We start from the raw sequence: 18,133 nt of genomic DNA on the forward strand, positions 1-18,133 counted from the left end.
ATCTGAAGAATGACTATCTTTTTTCAGCATTTCTCCAAATAGTTTCCGTACATATCTTCAATAGGATAAGAAGCAATTATTAGGATATAGTGTGGTTAAGAATACATACATACTGCAACAACTTGATCCATATGTATTTTGCTCAGCTAGCACCATTTCTTTGGAAAGCTTATTTCCCAAGTACTTATTTTGTGTGTTTATAAAATTCTTATTTCTTGTCCAGGTATGTTTATTTTAAGGAACAATGCCTGAATGCAGTAGACTCAAACAAATTGTGTGTCCATGTTCAAAAGTTGTTATTGGAATGAGCAGAGAAGAAGCTTACATATAATTCAATTCCCTTCACCTAATAAAATGCTTAAGGAAATTAGAAAAAGCTGGAAGATTTTCTAGTAGTAAATTACCAAGTAGTAAATTACCAAGTGGCAATCTCAAACGTTATATTAAATCTCTTCTTATGTTTACCTCATAAAATTCCTTAAGACAAACCTTAGAATCTCATCCGTAAATGATGAGTCAGTAATAAAAAATAAAAAATAATATTAATAATAATAATAATAATAAAAATAAATAAAAATAAGTCAATAATTTCTTCTTTTTAAGTTTATTTATTTATTTTGAGAGAGAGAGAGAGAGAGAATGAACAGGGGAGGGGCAGAAAGAGAGGGAGGGAAAGAATCCCAAGCAGGCTTTGCTCTGTCAGTTGCAGAGCTGACACGGGCCTTGAACTCACCAACCGTGAGATCATGACCTGAGCCAAAATCAAGAGTCAAATACAACTGACTGAGCCACCCAGGTGCCCCAGAAATCAGTAATTTCAAATAAAACTAATAGGTTAGTGAACATGTTGACACAAATAAACTACTTTTAATGAAGCAGTATGTCCATAAGAATCTTTTTCAACATGATGAAAAGATCTTTTGAGAAATTTCTAAACATGTCACATGACAGTTGATACAGCACTCTGAAAGATTATCTCAAAGGGAGCTGAAAGATGTATTTCTATACTGAATGCTCCTCGAGATACTGAGAGATTAAAAGACGATACTGTAGGCCATGGCCTTCTTTGCCAACTGCACAGATTTTCTGAGTTACTTAAAAAGCTTTTGGCTAAATAAACTGTGTCTTCAGTCTATGGATACATATTTGAAGCTAACAATTTTCATGATTTTATCTTCTGAGATACATTTGATGATTGGAAATTTAATACTGAACAGCAGCCTCTTGAAAACTTCAGATTTAAGGAGCCTCCTGTGCAAACTGAAGAATTCACTGAATATAAAATTACTGTAATTTTAACAGACTTAGAATCTAATGATTATTTTAACATTCATGCTGAGATTTTCTAGATGTTGGCTAATACGTATCTCTTAGATAAGTATATTTTAGTTTCCCTAATTGTTTCTTACTAAGAAGTGGGTAACCTTTTCTTTTCCAACAGTATTTTATGCTTAGCCTCAGCAGTATTAGAAATTTCACGTCACTAAGCAAGAGGTGGGACCTTTTGTGGATGATTTTTTTTAGGATTTACCCTGAATACATACATATTAAAGTTTATGTACAATGACACTCAGATCTTCAAGGTAAATACTATTCTGATTTTGTTCACCATAGATTGGTTCTAGGACTTTGAGTGAATGGAAACATACAATATGTACTCTTGTGTCTGGTTTCTATGGCAAATCATAACTTTTCATGTTACGTGTGTCAACAAATTGCTCCTTTTTATTTCTAGGTACATTCCATTGTGTGAGTAAACTACAATTTGTTTACCTGTTCTTCTACTGATAGACATTTAGATTGTTTCCAGTTTGGACTATTATGTATACAGCTCTCACAAACATTCTTGTGCACATCTTTGTATAGTCGCATTTGTACCCCTCTTGGATAAATACTTGGACTTGCGATTACTGGGTAATATGGTTGATATATGTTTATCTCTGTAAGAAATTGCCAAATCATTATTTCAAGTGGTGGTACCATTTTATATTATCACCGATGAAGTATGAGAATTCAAGTTACTCAAAAAATTTGTCACTATATGGTGTTGACAGTCTTTTTAACTTTAGCCATTCTAGTAGATATATCTAAAGAGTTAAAAAAAATATATGTTACATTTTCCCATGAAATACTGATTATATTTACCTTTTGGGTGCTCAATTTCTCCCTGCAAATTATTTCCTTTCACTATGAAGAATCATTTTAACATTTCTGTGTAGGATGGAGTTAAGGGTTAACTCAGCAGGCCTGGATTGCTCAAACCCAGAACATTTCACTCCTGAGAGATGAGCTCTGAGCCCTTGGAATATTCTGCCTGAGTCTTTTGTATGCTTGAGGTCCTAGGTCATAAACTATCCAGTAGTTTATGCTAACAGTGTGATTTATTGTGAACTCCATGCTGAGGTCTGATTCCTGATGTGACTCCAGTGATATCTTTATGTTCAGATGCCAGTGGTCCAAACCATGAGTGATATCTCTCTGTTTTACAGCCTAAATGCCAGTTTTCTGTTGTTTTGTTTTGTTTTGCCTGCTTGGAATAATCTTCACTCCCAGTCCTATGACTGGTTTTCAAAGCTTCTGAGATTTCTTTTTGCCTGACTGCCCTGGTCTAAACTTCAACAGCTACTGCCTTTCACATGTTGATGTTTGGAGTACCTGGGATGGATTTCTCTCAGTTTACCTATCTTGCCTCCTCACCTCCAACAATCTGTTTTGTACTCAGTAAAATTCTGAGTGCCTCAGAGTAATTTTTCTCATATATCCTTCCTTGCCTCCAGCCACTGGCAGCTTCTTCTTTGTACTCAGTGAAGATCTGGAACACCTCAGAGGGATTTCTCTCAGCAAACCTAACCCAGGTTTCAGCAGCTCGTCTTGACTGGCAAATATCTGGTATGTTCTGAAGGTATTTCTCACAGCTGTTCTTCCCTGCCTCCAGCCTTTGGTTCCTACCTTATGTGCTCAGTGCAGGTCTAAGGGAGACAGTGGAGGCTACCAGAATTCTAAATCATCATGTCATCTCACAGGGGTTGTCAAAAGTTTACTGGTTCTGCTGACTTTTCCTCACCCATGTCTTTCCTAGATCCCTTCTCATTTGTCATTCTGCCATGGCTGAGGCAGCCCTTTTCTCCTACAAAGGACCTGCCAGTTTCTGGATTTCAGTTTATTGGGTTTATTTCCAGCCTCAGATCTCTAAAAGAGTTTTATCTAAGATTTGTAAAAACTGTGATTTTTGTAATCTTTCTCACTTGTTCTCATTGTTAGGGTAGAATCAACGGTCCCCTGCAACTTTTTATATCCCAATCGGAAGCAGAAATCCCATATGCAAACTTTATTTAATAAAAATAGAATGTGTAAGAAAACAAATATCCACTTATTTACTTATTCATGAAATATTATTGGTCTTTATGCACCAGGTACTACAGAAATATAGCAATGAACAAAACCATCCAAGTTCTCTCCTCTCAAGGAGTTTATAGTCTACTGGGAAAAGTGATAATAAACAAAATTAAGATATATATAAAGTGTTCATGATAAGTGCTGAAGAGAAAAAAAAGTAAAGCTCTAAAGGAGATATAAAATGTCAGGATGGTGTTCAAATATTGGAGCCAGGAATTTCTCACTCAGGTGATTTTGAGTAAAGACCTGAAGAAAGGATAATGCATCAAATCTACGACCCCATTCAATCAGAAAATGGGACATTGGATAGTTACATCTGTCACTGTCCTAGGAATTGCTCTATGATGTGCACTATTGTTCTCCCAATCTTCCAACAACACAGTCCTCTCCCCATACAACCAATCATAAACAAATATAAATTAAATAGCAACATATATACTATTATGCTTGAATATTTGCAAATAATAAGAAAAACAAAGTTAAAACAACGTTGTGAAAAAGTGCACATAAGAAGAGGCACTCCAGGGCACCTGGGTGGCTCATTCCATTAAGCATTGGACTTCAACTCAGGTCATGATCTCATTATTAGTGAGTTCGAGCCCTGTGTCAGGCTCTGTGCTGACAGCTCAGAGCCTGGAGCCTGCTTCAGATTCTGTGTCCCCCTCTCTCTCTCCACCCCACCCCTGCTTGTGCTCTGTCTCTCTCTGTCTTTCAAAAATGAATAAACATAAAAAAATATTTTAAAAACAAACAAACAAACAAACACCTTTGCCCAGTATATAAATGTTCTTAAAAAAGGAGTTGGTTAACAAATGGTAATATAGCTATGAAATAAAATACATTCATTAATTGAATTTATTATTTTGAAAAAAATTCCAAACCTACGGAAAAGTTATATGACAATAAATCCCCCTATACTTGCTTTCACTTGATTCACTTATGTACCAAAGATATTATAACATATATATATTTTAAAATATAAACTATTTATAATACATTGAGTGGAAAAATTGCAGATACAGTTTTCTTTTGGTAACGATGTATCTACATGCATTACACAAAGGAAAATATTCTCTGTGGTTTTCTCTGAGCAAAATTATAGATTATTGTTTTTATTTTTGCTCATGTAATGTTAATAATTTTTCTACAAAGAGCACAATAAACTAATAAAAGGAGATAGCTTAGTTTTCAGGAAATCCTTTGTAATGTATGTAGTTCTTTATCAAGTTCCTATTTCTAGGATAAAGTGAAAATGCCAATCACCTTTGTTGATCTTCACCAAAGATCTTGAGCCTGTCACCTCATTATGAGATCTTGCAATATCTTATTACATTCTTAACTTATAATTACCTACTGAATATTAGTGAAACTTGCTTAACATTTTGGATGATGCGCCATATACAGCTAGAAATTATGTCATTTTATTTCAAAGATGACTAAGTTTCATGTAACACATAATTTATAAATTAGTATCCTTTATTCAATTTCTGAAATTTTCAACCTAAACAATTCTGAATTACCTTACCTGGAAAAGTGTACTGTAGAAAAGGGTACTAGTTTTGATGCTGTGATTCTAAACTAGCTTTTCTTTATAATCTTCTCTAGGTTCATGTCTATTTCAGTTTTCCATCTGGGCTACTGCCACCTTTAACTCTTTCTGTATCAGCAATTGACTGTCACACATAAATGATTTGGGGCTACTCAGGGTGAAATGGTTATCACAGATGAATGTGTCTACTTTCCATGTTTATGCAGTTACACTGATTTAAAAAAGAGTTGTAAATATCAAAACTGGACTTAAAATTGTCATGGTCTCTTATATTCATCAACTATTAATATATATAGTTTATAGATTTAGAGCCAGAATTTGTAAAGGCTCAATATGGATAAATAAGCAATAAACATGAAAGTTAACAACCCAGAAACTAAGTGCAGGCTGTCACATACATTATGCGACTAAACAAATAAACACAAATAAAGGATGAATTCACAAGTGAGTTCTTACATAAATAAAGACTGGCTGGAGCAACCACCCATAAAAATGTTCAAGCCCTCTTCATGACACCTGTACAATGTTTGAGCACCTTTAGATAATTCATCCTTTTTGAGAATTCTTCCGTAGGCTGAATTGAAATTATTTCTCTACTCCTTGGAGACATACAGAAAATTGTTATCATGGCCCTCAGGACTATTGTTATATCAGGGTTAAAATAGCTTAATTTCTTATGCTGTTCAATTTATTTTATCACCCTGGTCTTAAAATTATAATTTTCCTACTAGAAAATATAGTTAACAGTAGTAACTGTGGAGAGATTAGTGTCAAATTATAAGATGCTTAAGGCTATAAATTTGCAGGTGAAATTCCAGATCAAAGGGAAGGAATAATCAGTGCCTTCAAGTCTTATCAGCATTGTATATTGAGGTGTGTTTCTGAAAAAGTATATGTGAATTGTAGATCTTGCCCTGTGAACAAATCCATTTTCAAAGTAAAGGGAGTGAATACTTATTTAAGTTTCTGTAAAAAATTCAATTTTTAGGTGCCTATGGGGTTTGTTTAAAGCAACATTTCCCTGACCATTTTCACATGATGCCTGTAGGAAAAAGGTTCTAGAGCAAAACAAGTCTGGGAAAGACTGCATGTTCTATTTACCTCTGGATCACTGTCACGCATAAGATACGTACTGAAGGTTCTACTTAGTATACCTTTCACAGCACACATTGGGCAGTATGAGTTTAAAGAAAGATTCATTATCACGTTTATTTGTTCAAGCATTCAGTTATTATTACTATATCAATTTCCTTCTGTTTCAGGTAACTCTTTTTTTTTAGCCAAAGCATTTATTTCCTTTGCTATTTTTACCAAAAGCCTATTTAGATTTTTCAGTTTAGATTTTTTTCTTTGAAATCATTTAAGTTGTATATATTTAAAATGTACAAAATGATTTCATATACATATATGTTGTAAAATTATTATCCAGGTCAAGATAATTAACATATCCATCACCTCACAGAGTGAACATAGGTAATTGTATGTGTGTGTGTGTGTGTGTGTTTAGAACACTTAAAATCTACTCTAAAAATTTTTTTAAGTATATAATGTTGTATTATTCACTATAGTCGCCATGCCACACATTAGTCCAGTTTCATTATTTTGCATTTGGGTATCCAATTTTCCCAACAGCATTTATTAAAGAGAATGTCCTTTCCTCATTGTATGTTCCTTGTACTCTGTCAAAAATTAGTTGACCATATATGCGTGGGTTTATGTGTATACTCTATTCTGTTCCATTGGCCTTTGTGCTTGTTTTTATGCCAGTACCATTCTATTTTGATTAGTATAGCTTTGTAATACAGCTTTGAAATCAGGTAGTGCGATACTTCCAGACTTGTTCTTCTTTCTCAGGATGACTTTGGCTCTTTGAGGTCTTTTGAGGATCCACACAAATTTTAGGATAACTTTTTTCTATTTCTATGAAAAATGCCATCAGAATTTTTGTTAATGTTTATTTATTTATTTGAGAGAGAGTGATAGAGGCAGAGAGAGAGAGGAGTAGAAAGAGAGGGAGAGAGAATCCCAAGCAGGCTCTGAGCTGTTAGCACAGAGCCTGACGTGGAGCTTGATCCCACCACCCATGAGATTATGACCTGAGCTGAAATCATGAGTCAGACATTTAACTTACTGAGCCACCCAGGTGTGCCATCATTGGAATTTTGATCTAGACTGCATTGAACCTGTAGACCACTTTGTTAGCATGGCCATTTTAATAATAGCAATCCTTCTAACTTAAGAACATGAACTTTTTTCCATTTATTTGTGTCTTCTTCTTTTTCATCAATTTCTTAACAGTTTTCAGTGTACATGTTTTTCACTCCTTTGATTAAATTTATCTCTAAGTATTTTATTGTGTTCATTGCTATTGTAAATGGCATTGCATTTTAAATTTCTCCATCAGGTAATTCATTGTTGGTATATAGGAAAAAATTATTTTGTTAAAAAACCAAGTGGGCCATTCAAATACAAAATATCAACACAAATACAAAATTGCTTGGTTAACATGCCCCTTTAAAATAGAAATAACAGAGGTGGCTGTGTGGCTCAGTCAGTTAAGCATCCAATTCTTAATTTTCGCTTAGGCCATGATCTCATGGTTCCTGAGTTCAAGGCCAGCATCAGGCTCCATGCTAAACAGTGAAGAGCTTGCTTCGGATTCTCTCTCTCTGTCCCTCCCCTGCTTACATGCTCTCTTTCAAAATAAATAAATAAACTTAAAAAAAAACCAGAAATAACAAACAAAAGCAAAGGAATCATAATTTATACAACTTACTTTTGGTAAGCATATGCCAATAGAAACTAAAATCATCCCAGTAGATATATTTGAAAAAAAATTTTTAAGCATGAAACCATTTCTGTTTAATTTAATTACTCATAAAAATTTTAAATAAAATGTCATATATCATAAGGGCAAAACATTACTATTGTAACGGCTATATAGATACTTAATCGATGACATCAGTTAAGTTAGGTTTCTAACCAAAAGAGATTAAAGATCAAGTGGAGATAAAGGACAACTAGTTCACCAGAATAAGTTTCATTTTTTAAAATGGTAAAGTGTAGTATACTTCATTAATGATGCTGTATAGGTGATGCTGTATGTTCCTGGTACATACATATAGGTGAAACAGTTTTATCTAACCTGCCAAAAGTGGTGATTCACTAATACTTCTCCTGAGTAAATGGTTATTCTTTTGAGTCCTATAGAGGTCTGGTGTCTAATATACTAATCAAAACGTCAGACTGGGGTGCCTGGGCAACTCTGTCAGTTAAGCATCCAACTCTTGATTTCAGCTCAGGTCAAGATCCCAGGGTTTGTGAGTTCGAGTCCTGCATCAGGCTCTGCACTGACAGCAAAGAGCCTGGGATTCTCTCTCTCTCTCGCTCCCTCTCTGTCCCTTGTGGGAATACAGAGGACAGAAGAGATAAAGTAAGACAAGAGCAATGCATGCTGAAGGCAGCACATTCTGAACCCAGTAGCTGCTCAGCCAAGGGAAAAACAAGACATGCTGGAAACAACATATGCTAAAAATAGCTGAAGTTTTTTCCTTCCAAGATGATGTATATGCATAGGCAGTCATGTAGTTAGGGTCATGGTATGTCTCACATGATATTATCTTATTTTTCTGTTTTCATTTTCACATACTATTGTTCACTCCCCAATAAATATAAGAGAACTACCCAAGTCAGGGCTTCACTCAGTCTTCTCCTGCTTAAAAGTTTTTCTTGGTGCAGTCCCTTTGGGGCTCTCATTGTTCCAAGCCATTTGGACTCAGTAACCCTTTCCTTTTGCATCACACTGAGTTGCACGACAGCCCCTTCCCTCCTCATGCTCTCTCTCTTTCTCTCCCTCAAAAATAAATAAATAAACATTAAAAAAAATCACACATTAGGGATGCCTATGTGGCTCAGTCATGTAAGCATATGGCTCTTGATTTACTCCCAGGTCATGAGCTTAAGGTTTGTGGGTTTGAGCCTCATCTGCTTGAGGTTTTCTCTCTTTCTCTTTTTGTCCCTCCCTGGCTTGCATTCTCTCTCTTAGTCAAAATAAATAAATAAATATTTTTAAAAAGTCACAGACTAAAACTAACTCAGCTAAAGCCATTTTAAGAATGTGACATTCATTTTGATTATATGGATGAGTTCACACTCAATTTATTAATATGTTAATATCTCTAATTGTTTGCCCTGTTCTTTGGCTATGTCATCCAAATATTTAAATCAGTTGCCTTCTGAAATTCAAGGTTTTAGCCAGTATCTGACTAAGACTTCCCTTGGTGTCTAGATTTAAATAAAAAGGGATTTACAAATTGCTAGCATATACTGAACAGAAAACCTTGTAAAACAGTAATAAACTGGAGGGATTGCTTGGTTTTAACACAAAGAAAAGTATTGTAAAACTAGGAGATAGATTAACCTGCCAATAGAATCACAATTTTAAATGTGAGACTTTATTGAAGTGGTAAATTAGTGTAAGATAGGATTTTAAATCAGTTTATTAGTCTTTATGGTCACTTCAGTTGGCTACTGGTAGTAGAAGCAGCAAAAAGGAGGATAAATTAAGTAGAATTAAGTAGAATCCACTGAAAAGAGTTGTAATTTATAGTGAGCAAGAAATCACAGAGAATTTCTCTCCTTAAAGACTAAACAAAAGATAAAAACTAACAAAGATAAAAACAAATAGACAAATAAAAACTATGTCATGTATCATGAAAGACAAGCCAGTAGAGAACGTTTCACAGTCAGTTTTACTTTTATATTTTATGGGCAAGTAGAATAGAAATTAAGCTTTGTTTCAGTACTCTGTATTAAAATGATCAACAAGACAGAAAGGGAAAAAGAAAAGACAGCTATTTTAACTCGACCACTATACCTTCTGTACTCTACCACTTTGCATTTTGGTCAGTATTATGGACTCAATTGTCTCTTCCCAAAATTCAGGGGTTGAAAGCTAGCCAACAATGTGACCATACTTGGAGGTAGGGCCTTCAAGGTCATTAAAGTTAAATGAGAGCATAAGGAGGGAGACCTAATCCAGTAGGACTGGTGTCCTTATAAGAAGTAGAAGAGACCCCAGGGATGAACATACACAGGGAAGAACATGTGAAGACACAGTGAGAAGCTGGTTTTTGCAAGAAAAGGAGAGAGGCCTCAGGAGAAATTTGCCCTGCCTGAATCTTACCTGGACTTCTAGCCTGCGGACTCTAAGAAAACACATTTCTGTTCTTTCAGGAACCCACACTGTGGTATTCTGTTAGGGCAGCCATAGCATACTAGGACTAGTTATTTTAACTCCACAGTGTGTAAAAATAAAATCAAGAGAACAAAATTTAAGTTTTTTTTTTAAATTTATTTTGAGAGAGAGAGATAGACTGCAAGTGGGAAGGCTCAGAGAGAGAGAAACAATCCCAAGTAGGCTCTGTGCTGTCAACGCAGAGCCCAATGGGGGGCTCAAATTCACAAACCATAGAGATTGTGACCTAAACTGAAATCAAGAGGCAGACGCCTAACAGACTGAGCCACCCAGGTGCTCCCGAGAGAAAAAAAAATTAATTTAATAACTGTTTTTTTGAAAATCAGACTTCTGGAAACTCAAGCATTTGAGCCAATTACCATCTAGGACTAAAATATCTCCTAGGTCTTGCTTCGACCCCTTAGAGAACAGTGACATAAACAGGCAGAATGGAAACCAGCCCTGTGGCACTTAGTAGCAACTGTACAAGTACCACAGCAGACACAGCTGTAGCAGTCCAGTACCCCTCCACAGGAGAAAAAAATCAGAAGCATAACAAAGTTACACTTGATTTGAGCAAGGAAATGGAAATGGACATCAGTTGTGTGATTTGAAAAGAAGCATTGGGTGGTTCAGTAAAAGAGCAGTTCGTTTACATGATCAAAATATTGGGCCTTGACAAGACAGACCGCTAAATTTCCTCAAGATTCTGAGTATATTCAATCTTTTTGCCACTGTTATATGATGCATGATTCTGAATTAAACTGATTTCATTTGCGTCTTTCCTGTGAATTCCAGTATAGTCCTATCACACTCACCCCTATATTTTAGCTACTTATGCATGTCTTAGGTTTGTGGTAAAGTCATAAGCTCCAGAGTAACAGGGACATTTCATCTGCAATTTTGTTCCCTACAATACCTACAACAATGTCATATACAGTTGGGTTCTTTATAAAAATATTTATCATATTTTAGAGCTCTGAAACAGACTGTGCTATTCATAATGAAGTAATAGTGTAGTCTGGTTCTGGGCTCAATGCTCTAATGTATGCAGTTGAATTGAGATATATGTACTATATTTTCTAGTGGGCAGTTCTTGGTATTAAAAAATAAAACATGAAAATTTAAAAAAAAACACTATAAAACTGAAAAACAGCTTTGCTACTTTTTTCATGGCCTAAAAACATAACAACAACATTGTGCATCATGTGGACAGTTTTACAACATTGATGCAATAGTTTGGTGTTGATCAGGTTTGCCAGTGTCTCACAGGTGTTTCAAAAGTGACATTTAAGAAGAATATAGCGAGATTGACTACTTTCATATGTACAAATGCTTGAGGCTTCCCCAAAATAACCTCTTAGAAAGTTCTTCACTATTTACTTGAGATTTATAGAGCACTGACTAATATATGGATGATCAAATTCTATTTTTCTAAAAGGCAAAATCAATACCTTCTGTGAACTATGAAAAATTATTTCAAAAAATAAAGGTGAAACAGCAATATATATATATATATATATATATATGTATAGAGAGAGAGAGAGAGAGAGAGACAGAGAGAGAGACAGAGAGAGAGACAGAGAGAGACAGAGAGACAGAGGAACAGAGAGAGATATATGTTAGTATCATATCCTAATATTTAAAATTATTATTTGGGGAGAAATCTTATTTTATCTTTAATTTCACAACTAAATTTGCATGAAGACAGTTGTGTTTCATTAACTAAGAGGACATTGACCTATATATCCTTTATTGAACATTTAAGGAGTCAATGGAAATTATTTTCAAAGAAGATTTTTCTTAAAAAATGGATCTTAAAAGATCTTTTATTCCCTTTTTATTCCCTACTCATTTAGGAGGCATCGGGACTCTATTCATCTCTATAGAATATTATATAATCCACAGTAGAATGAAAAGTATCTCTATCTACTATCTATTTATCTATCTATCTATCTATCTATCTGTCTATCATCTATCTCACTCAAATGCTTGTGAATGAGAGAGTAGATAATAAAGGTTTATAATGCTCTTTAAACATCAATACCAAATTAAGTTTGCCATGCTTTATATCAGATTCTGGAAAAACAAATGCTGTTTAGAAGATTTGTATAAGATTAATAATTAAGGTATGTTGCTACAGGAAGAGAGTGAAATGTCAAGCCACAGACTGGAAGAAGAATTCACAACAAAAGACTTAGTTCATTTAAAATGTTTTACTGGAGGGGTGCCTGCATGGCTCAGTTGGTTAAGTGCCTGACTTTGAAATCTCTGTCCCCCTCTCTCTCTGGCTCTCCCCAGCTTTCTCTCTCTCTCTCTCTCTCTCTCTCTGTCTCTCTCTCAAATAAACATTAAAAAATAAATAAAATGTTTTAATGGATTTTGTCAAAAATTTGTTGTTTTATGTAATTAACTTACTTTTTTGATATGATGTGTCTATAATGTGTCTATAATGCACATTACCACTATAAGTTTAAAAAAAGTTTCATAGCAGCACTTTTAACAATAGCCAAATTATGGAAAAAGACTAAATGTCCATCAACTGATGAATGGATAAAGAAATTGTGGTTTATATACACAATGGAATACTACGTGGCAATGAGAAAGAATGAAATATGGCCTTTTGTAGCAATGTGGATGGAACTGGAATGTTATGCTATGTAAAATAAGTCATACAGAGAAAGACAAATGCCATATGTTTTCACTCTTATGTGGATCCTGAGAAACTTAACAGAAGACCATGGGGGAGGGGAAGGAAAAAAAAAAGTTAGAGAGGGAGGGACCCAAACCAGAAGAGACTCTTAAAAACTGAGAACAAACTGAGGGTTGATGGGGGGATGGGAGGGAGTGGAGGGTGTGTGATGGGTATTGAGGAGGGCACCTGTTAGGATGAGCACTGGGTGTTGTATGGAAACCAATTCAACAATAAATTTCATATTAAAAAAAGTTATTTCCCTGTATTTTTGCATACTAAAATGTAAATAAGTAAAATATTACTATGAAGTTAATATTTTTGCAAAGGATACAGCGAGGTAATTTATAATTTGAAAATATATAGCCACTTCTGAAATAGGGATTTAAAAATATTTATATTTAATTTTTAGTTTTTCAAATGGAGATTTTTTAATTTCAAAAGTTGCAAGCTGCTTTAAGTGAACTAATTATTATTTTTTGGGAAAATATTGATAGCACAAAGAAAGCAGAAATGCTGGTTCAAAATGGTAACAAAAGTAACAGGAAAAAACCAACCACATAAAGCCTTAGTTTTTGCCTCTTACTTACTGTTCAGTGGGTAGCTCACTGGTAGATTATTACTCCTTTCAGAAGACAAACTAATTTATTAGTTATCAGTGTTACAATTTAGAAAAACTGTTTTTTTTTTTGAGTTTTTTTTCAAGTGATCATGAAAATTTCCAAATAAATACAAAAGAAGAGAGGGCAGTACAATGAAATCTCATGTTCCTATTATTTAGCTTTGGTAACCATCAGCTTTTCATTATTCTTTAGGTAATTTTTTTTAACGTCAACCTTTCATGAGTTCTAAGAAAAAGCTGTAGTCACTGGTAGTAGATTCAGATTCACCAAACCTATCTGAATCCTCAAAAAATTGCATCCTCTCCACTCAGTATGATTTAGTTCAAATTTAGTAGACTAACTTCAGAGAAATGGCTTCTTTTTTTAATGTCAGTCCTCAAAATCAAAGCTAGAATACCAAAGTGGAGGAAGAGCTACAAATGTACGTTGCGTTCATCCCAGACATGATTGACTTGTGTTCCTTGTCAGAGATGTTGTAAAAGTACTGACTCATGTAACAACATGGGCATACTTTAACATGATCTCACAGTTCATGGGTTCAAGCCCCACATGGGGCTTTGCACTGATAGGAGCCTGCTTTGGAATCTCTATCTCTGTCTCTGTCTCTGTCTCTCTCTCTGTGCCTCTCCACTGCTCATGCTCTTTCTCTTTCTCAAAATTAAACATTAAAAAAAATTAAAAATCATTATGCTAAGTAAAAGAAGTCACACAGAAAGGACTATATACTGAAAGGTTCCATTATTTATGCTATTCTGAAAGAAAAAAAAAACATTTGGGCAAAAATCAGATCAGTCTTTGCCAGGAACTAGGGAAGAAGAGAGGAGACTGAATACAAAGGGCTACGATGGGAAATTTTTGAGATGGAAATACTGTGTATCTTGATTGTCATGGTGTTTACCTGCTTGTACACACTTGTCAAAATTCATCAACCTGATACTTAAGAAGGGAGAACATTAGTTACTATATGTAAATTATTATTTTGATTCATCCAGTAAATCTAACTTAAACAAAAATAATAGCATATCAATATCTAATGGGCCAAGGACAGTGAAACTGTCATCTTCCTTGATCGGGATAACACATTATTAGTGAAATTTGAACAGCTATTTGATTTAGGGTAACTACTTCACTTTTATTTTTTCTTACCAAGCTGATAGTCCATTAAAATATCCTATAATATACGGGCACCTGGGTGGTTCAGCTCGTTGAGCATCCGACTTTGGCTCAGGTCATGATCTCATGGTTTGTGAGTTTGAGCCCAGCATCAGGTTCTGTGCTGACAACTCAGAGCCTGGAGCCTGCTTTGGATTCTCTCTCTCTCTCTCTCTCTCTCTCTCTCTCTCTCTCTCTCTCTCTCCCCCTCCCCCACTAGTGCTGTCTTTCAAAAATAAATAAATGTAAAAAAAAACTATCCTATAATTGTAGAGTCTTTAAAATAAATGTAGTACTGTATATTAAACTTTAAAGACTACACCTGATATACTTATTTCTGTCACATGGACTTAGAAAGTTTTGTTTTTTTGATTCTGCACATTGCTATACAAGAGTACCTAAAATTCTGTATAATCTTATGTCATTCACAATTTAGTCAGCATGCTTTATAAAAAAAAATGTTCTTTGTAGAAAAATCATTTTTAATTTGTTTCTGCTTGGTTGTTTGGTCTATACTACCTTATATGAAACATGTGTTTGCATATGGTAACAGAATCTAAGTAAAATGATGAAATACAGAGGTCCTGAAGATTAATAAAATATCTTTGTCTTTGTATGTAAAGTTACTTATGTTCTGATGTTATAATCGGTTAATCAGTTCCTTTCTTTTGAAAGAAATGTTTTAAATCTTTCTTTTTAAAATGCCACTGGTGTTACGTTATTTTAAATTATACAAATTACTGTGAGGTTTTGTTTCCTTCAGTTCTCTTCCCCTTTATATTTTTAAGTGTGTTGACACATTTTAATGAAAAATACTGGCATTGAATTATTGTATGTAAAATATATCTTAAATTACCCTGTATATTTGCTTTGTGTTAATAAAACTCAATATAGATAGTTAAGTAATTCCCATTTTTTAAAATTGCATATGCTTTTGTTTTTTTGAATCTCTGATAATCCTACCTTTCTAAATTGTCCTATAGAACATACATATACTCTCTTTCAACTGAAAGGAATTTTTCTTTGAATAAATTAGAATTTATATACTAATTCTTGGATTAGTATAGAAATATTTTAAACTATAGAACAAAAACTGTCTTCCCCCAAACAGATAAAAAGGTACATCTTCCATGTCACTATTCATTACTGTACTTTTAGATAATTGGGTTTAAATGCTAATATTTTACAGTTCTCTGTTATAAGATGGTGCAAAAACATTTTAAATAGCATTTTATTCTCAGAAATTTCTATAGATAAATATTTCTCTAGATTTTATAGCACTTAACAGTTTTTAATTTATATTTGCTTATGAATTTCAATGATTACATATCTTCCAAGGTTCTCAAAATATAAATATTGTAACACATGAGAAGGAAAAGACAAATTTTAAACTAACCTGCCCCAGTTGCGAGATACTTGAGCTAATGCTATCCTCCTTGATATCTCACTTGTACAGAAATATCTTAACTTTCCAAGAGAGACATCTGCTGATTTTCTTTTGAGTTTTTTCAGGCAGGTAGGAGAGTCAGAATGCAAAGCAGTACAAAGTGCATGAGGAATTCACTTACAGAACTGGATATAATTTAGGGCATGCACACTGAGGTTTGGCTGATCTCAAATGTACAGATTTATCCATTTCATCTTTCATAATGTCCTCTTTATTATACTACATATGGAAATGTCAATGAAAACTATTAAACTAGAAAATACTTTATGAAAGTCATAAAATGTTAGTTTGCATTACATTTCAATCAGGCATTATGGCTAATCTAAAGCACTGTTCATTATCTCTCTTTTTTTCTAGTTCAGTTTCTATGACACTCACTGGAAACCGCGGGCATTGAAAAGGTCATTTCGAATACACATCAATAACCTTTTGGGGTGGGAGGAAACTACCCTCCAGTGGTGGCATGATTACTTTCATTCTGAAGAATAACATGTATCATTTTATCTGTAGTATAAGTCATAAAAAGATTGAAAAATAAAAGCATGAACTCAACTAACAAACAGGAAAGATGTTCTGGAAAATTATTTGAAACAGACCAGAAGTAACAAAATTTAAAATAAATAAATAAATATCTCTAGTGAGACATTATCACAAACTACATGATTATTTTTCAAGTTACATTTTAGGAAAATGAATGCTGTCCTTTCCCATAGTATTTTTCAAATAATATTTTCTAAATATCTTTAATTAGTTATCACTATATTCTAGGAACTAGACATAGATCCTGCTTTTAGGCAGAGTACAATATTGTTGAAAACATAGGGCAGGTCCCAAATTTGCTCAAAACATGAATGAGGGGGGAGAAATCTAAAAGTAACCAAATTTACCACAAAATGTCAAGATCAATAGAATTGGGAACTTGAAATCTGAATTTCAATTTTTAAGAAATAAATTTATATTTTTATATATGTTCTCTATAACTATAAAATTTTATCTACAACTATCACCATAGCAAATGCAGGATGCAGAATTGCAGAACATAAGAAATTGGTTAAAGGAATATTGATAAAAAATTAGTAGTAGATAGTTCCTTAAAATAGATGGTTTGGCGGCTCCTGGATGGCTCAGTTGGTTAAGTGTCCGACTCCCGATTTCAGCTCAGGTCATGATCTCACGGGTCATGAGATCAAGCCCAATGTAGGGCTTGGTGCTGACTATGTGGAGCCTGCTTAGTATTCTCTCTCTCTCTCTGTCTGTCTCTCTCGCGCGCGCTCAAAATAAATAAATAAGTAAATAAGTAAATGAATAAATAAATAATAAAAACATAGATGGTTTTATGCATATTAAAAAAGTGAAAACATCAAGATATGCCAAATTATGGAGAATAGGCAATTTTGTATGATCGTTTTATTAAAAACTAGTTCATCTTACCTCTACCACCAGTTGCTGAAGAGATGGTGAAGCTACAGAATATAGACTTGAGTTACCCCTTATGGGACTATGGAGACTAATGTAAGCCACAACATTTCTCTGCAGAACCTTCCTGAAATCCTGAAACAAACAAACAAAAAAATCTTTATCATGATAAAAGTAACAGATTCTAATTTATCATTTATATGTTGAATAAGAAATACTTTCTACTAAAAATCACCATAGTATACAACTGTTTTTAAAAAATCTATTCTATTAGAGTGTACAAAGGTCATAAAAGGATTTTAAATAAAGAGGGTAAGGAGTTACATATCATATATGACAAAATATTTTTTTAATGTTTATTTATTTTTGAGAGAGACAGAGACAGAATGTGAGTGGGTTGGGGCAGAGAGAGAGGGAGACACAGAATCCGAAGCAGGCTCCAGGCTCTGAGCTGTCAGCAAAGAGCCCGACGCAGGGCTCGAACTCACAAGCTGTGAGATCATGACCTGAGTCAAGGTCAGACGCTCAACTGACTGAGCCACCCAGGCTCCCCATGACAAAATAATTTTAAGCACGTTCCTGAAAAAAGTCAAATTTTAAAAGAAAATGTTCTTAAATGGTT

At 34.1% G+C, this 18,133-nt stretch overlaps 1 protein-coding gene across 6 annotated transcripts in view; it reads right to left on the minus strand.

Moving 5' to 3' along the window:
- Window positions 1-18,133, minus strand: part of NAALADL2 (N-acetylated alpha-linked acidic dipeptidase like 2) — a 1,333,736-nt gene that overhangs the window by 298,064 nt on the left and 1,017,539 nt on the right. For all 6 annotated transcript variants that reach the window (XM_019463211.2, XM_019463212.2, XM_019463208.2 and 3 more), the window contains one exon: window positions 17,527-17,646. In XM_019463211.2, coding sequence (XP_019318756.1) covers window positions 17,527-17,646 — 120 coding nt within the window. The remainder of the gene's footprint in view (window positions 1-17,526; window positions 17,647-18,133) is intronic.

The sequence above is a fragment of the Panthera pardus genome, unplaced genomic scaffold (assembly GCF_024362965.1).
Source record: "Panthera pardus isolate Hobbes unplaced genomic scaffold, ASM2436296v1 HiC_scaffold_16, whole genome shotgun sequence".
Taxonomy (NCBI): Eukaryota; Metazoa; Chordata; class Mammalia; order Carnivora; family Felidae; genus Panthera; species Panthera pardus.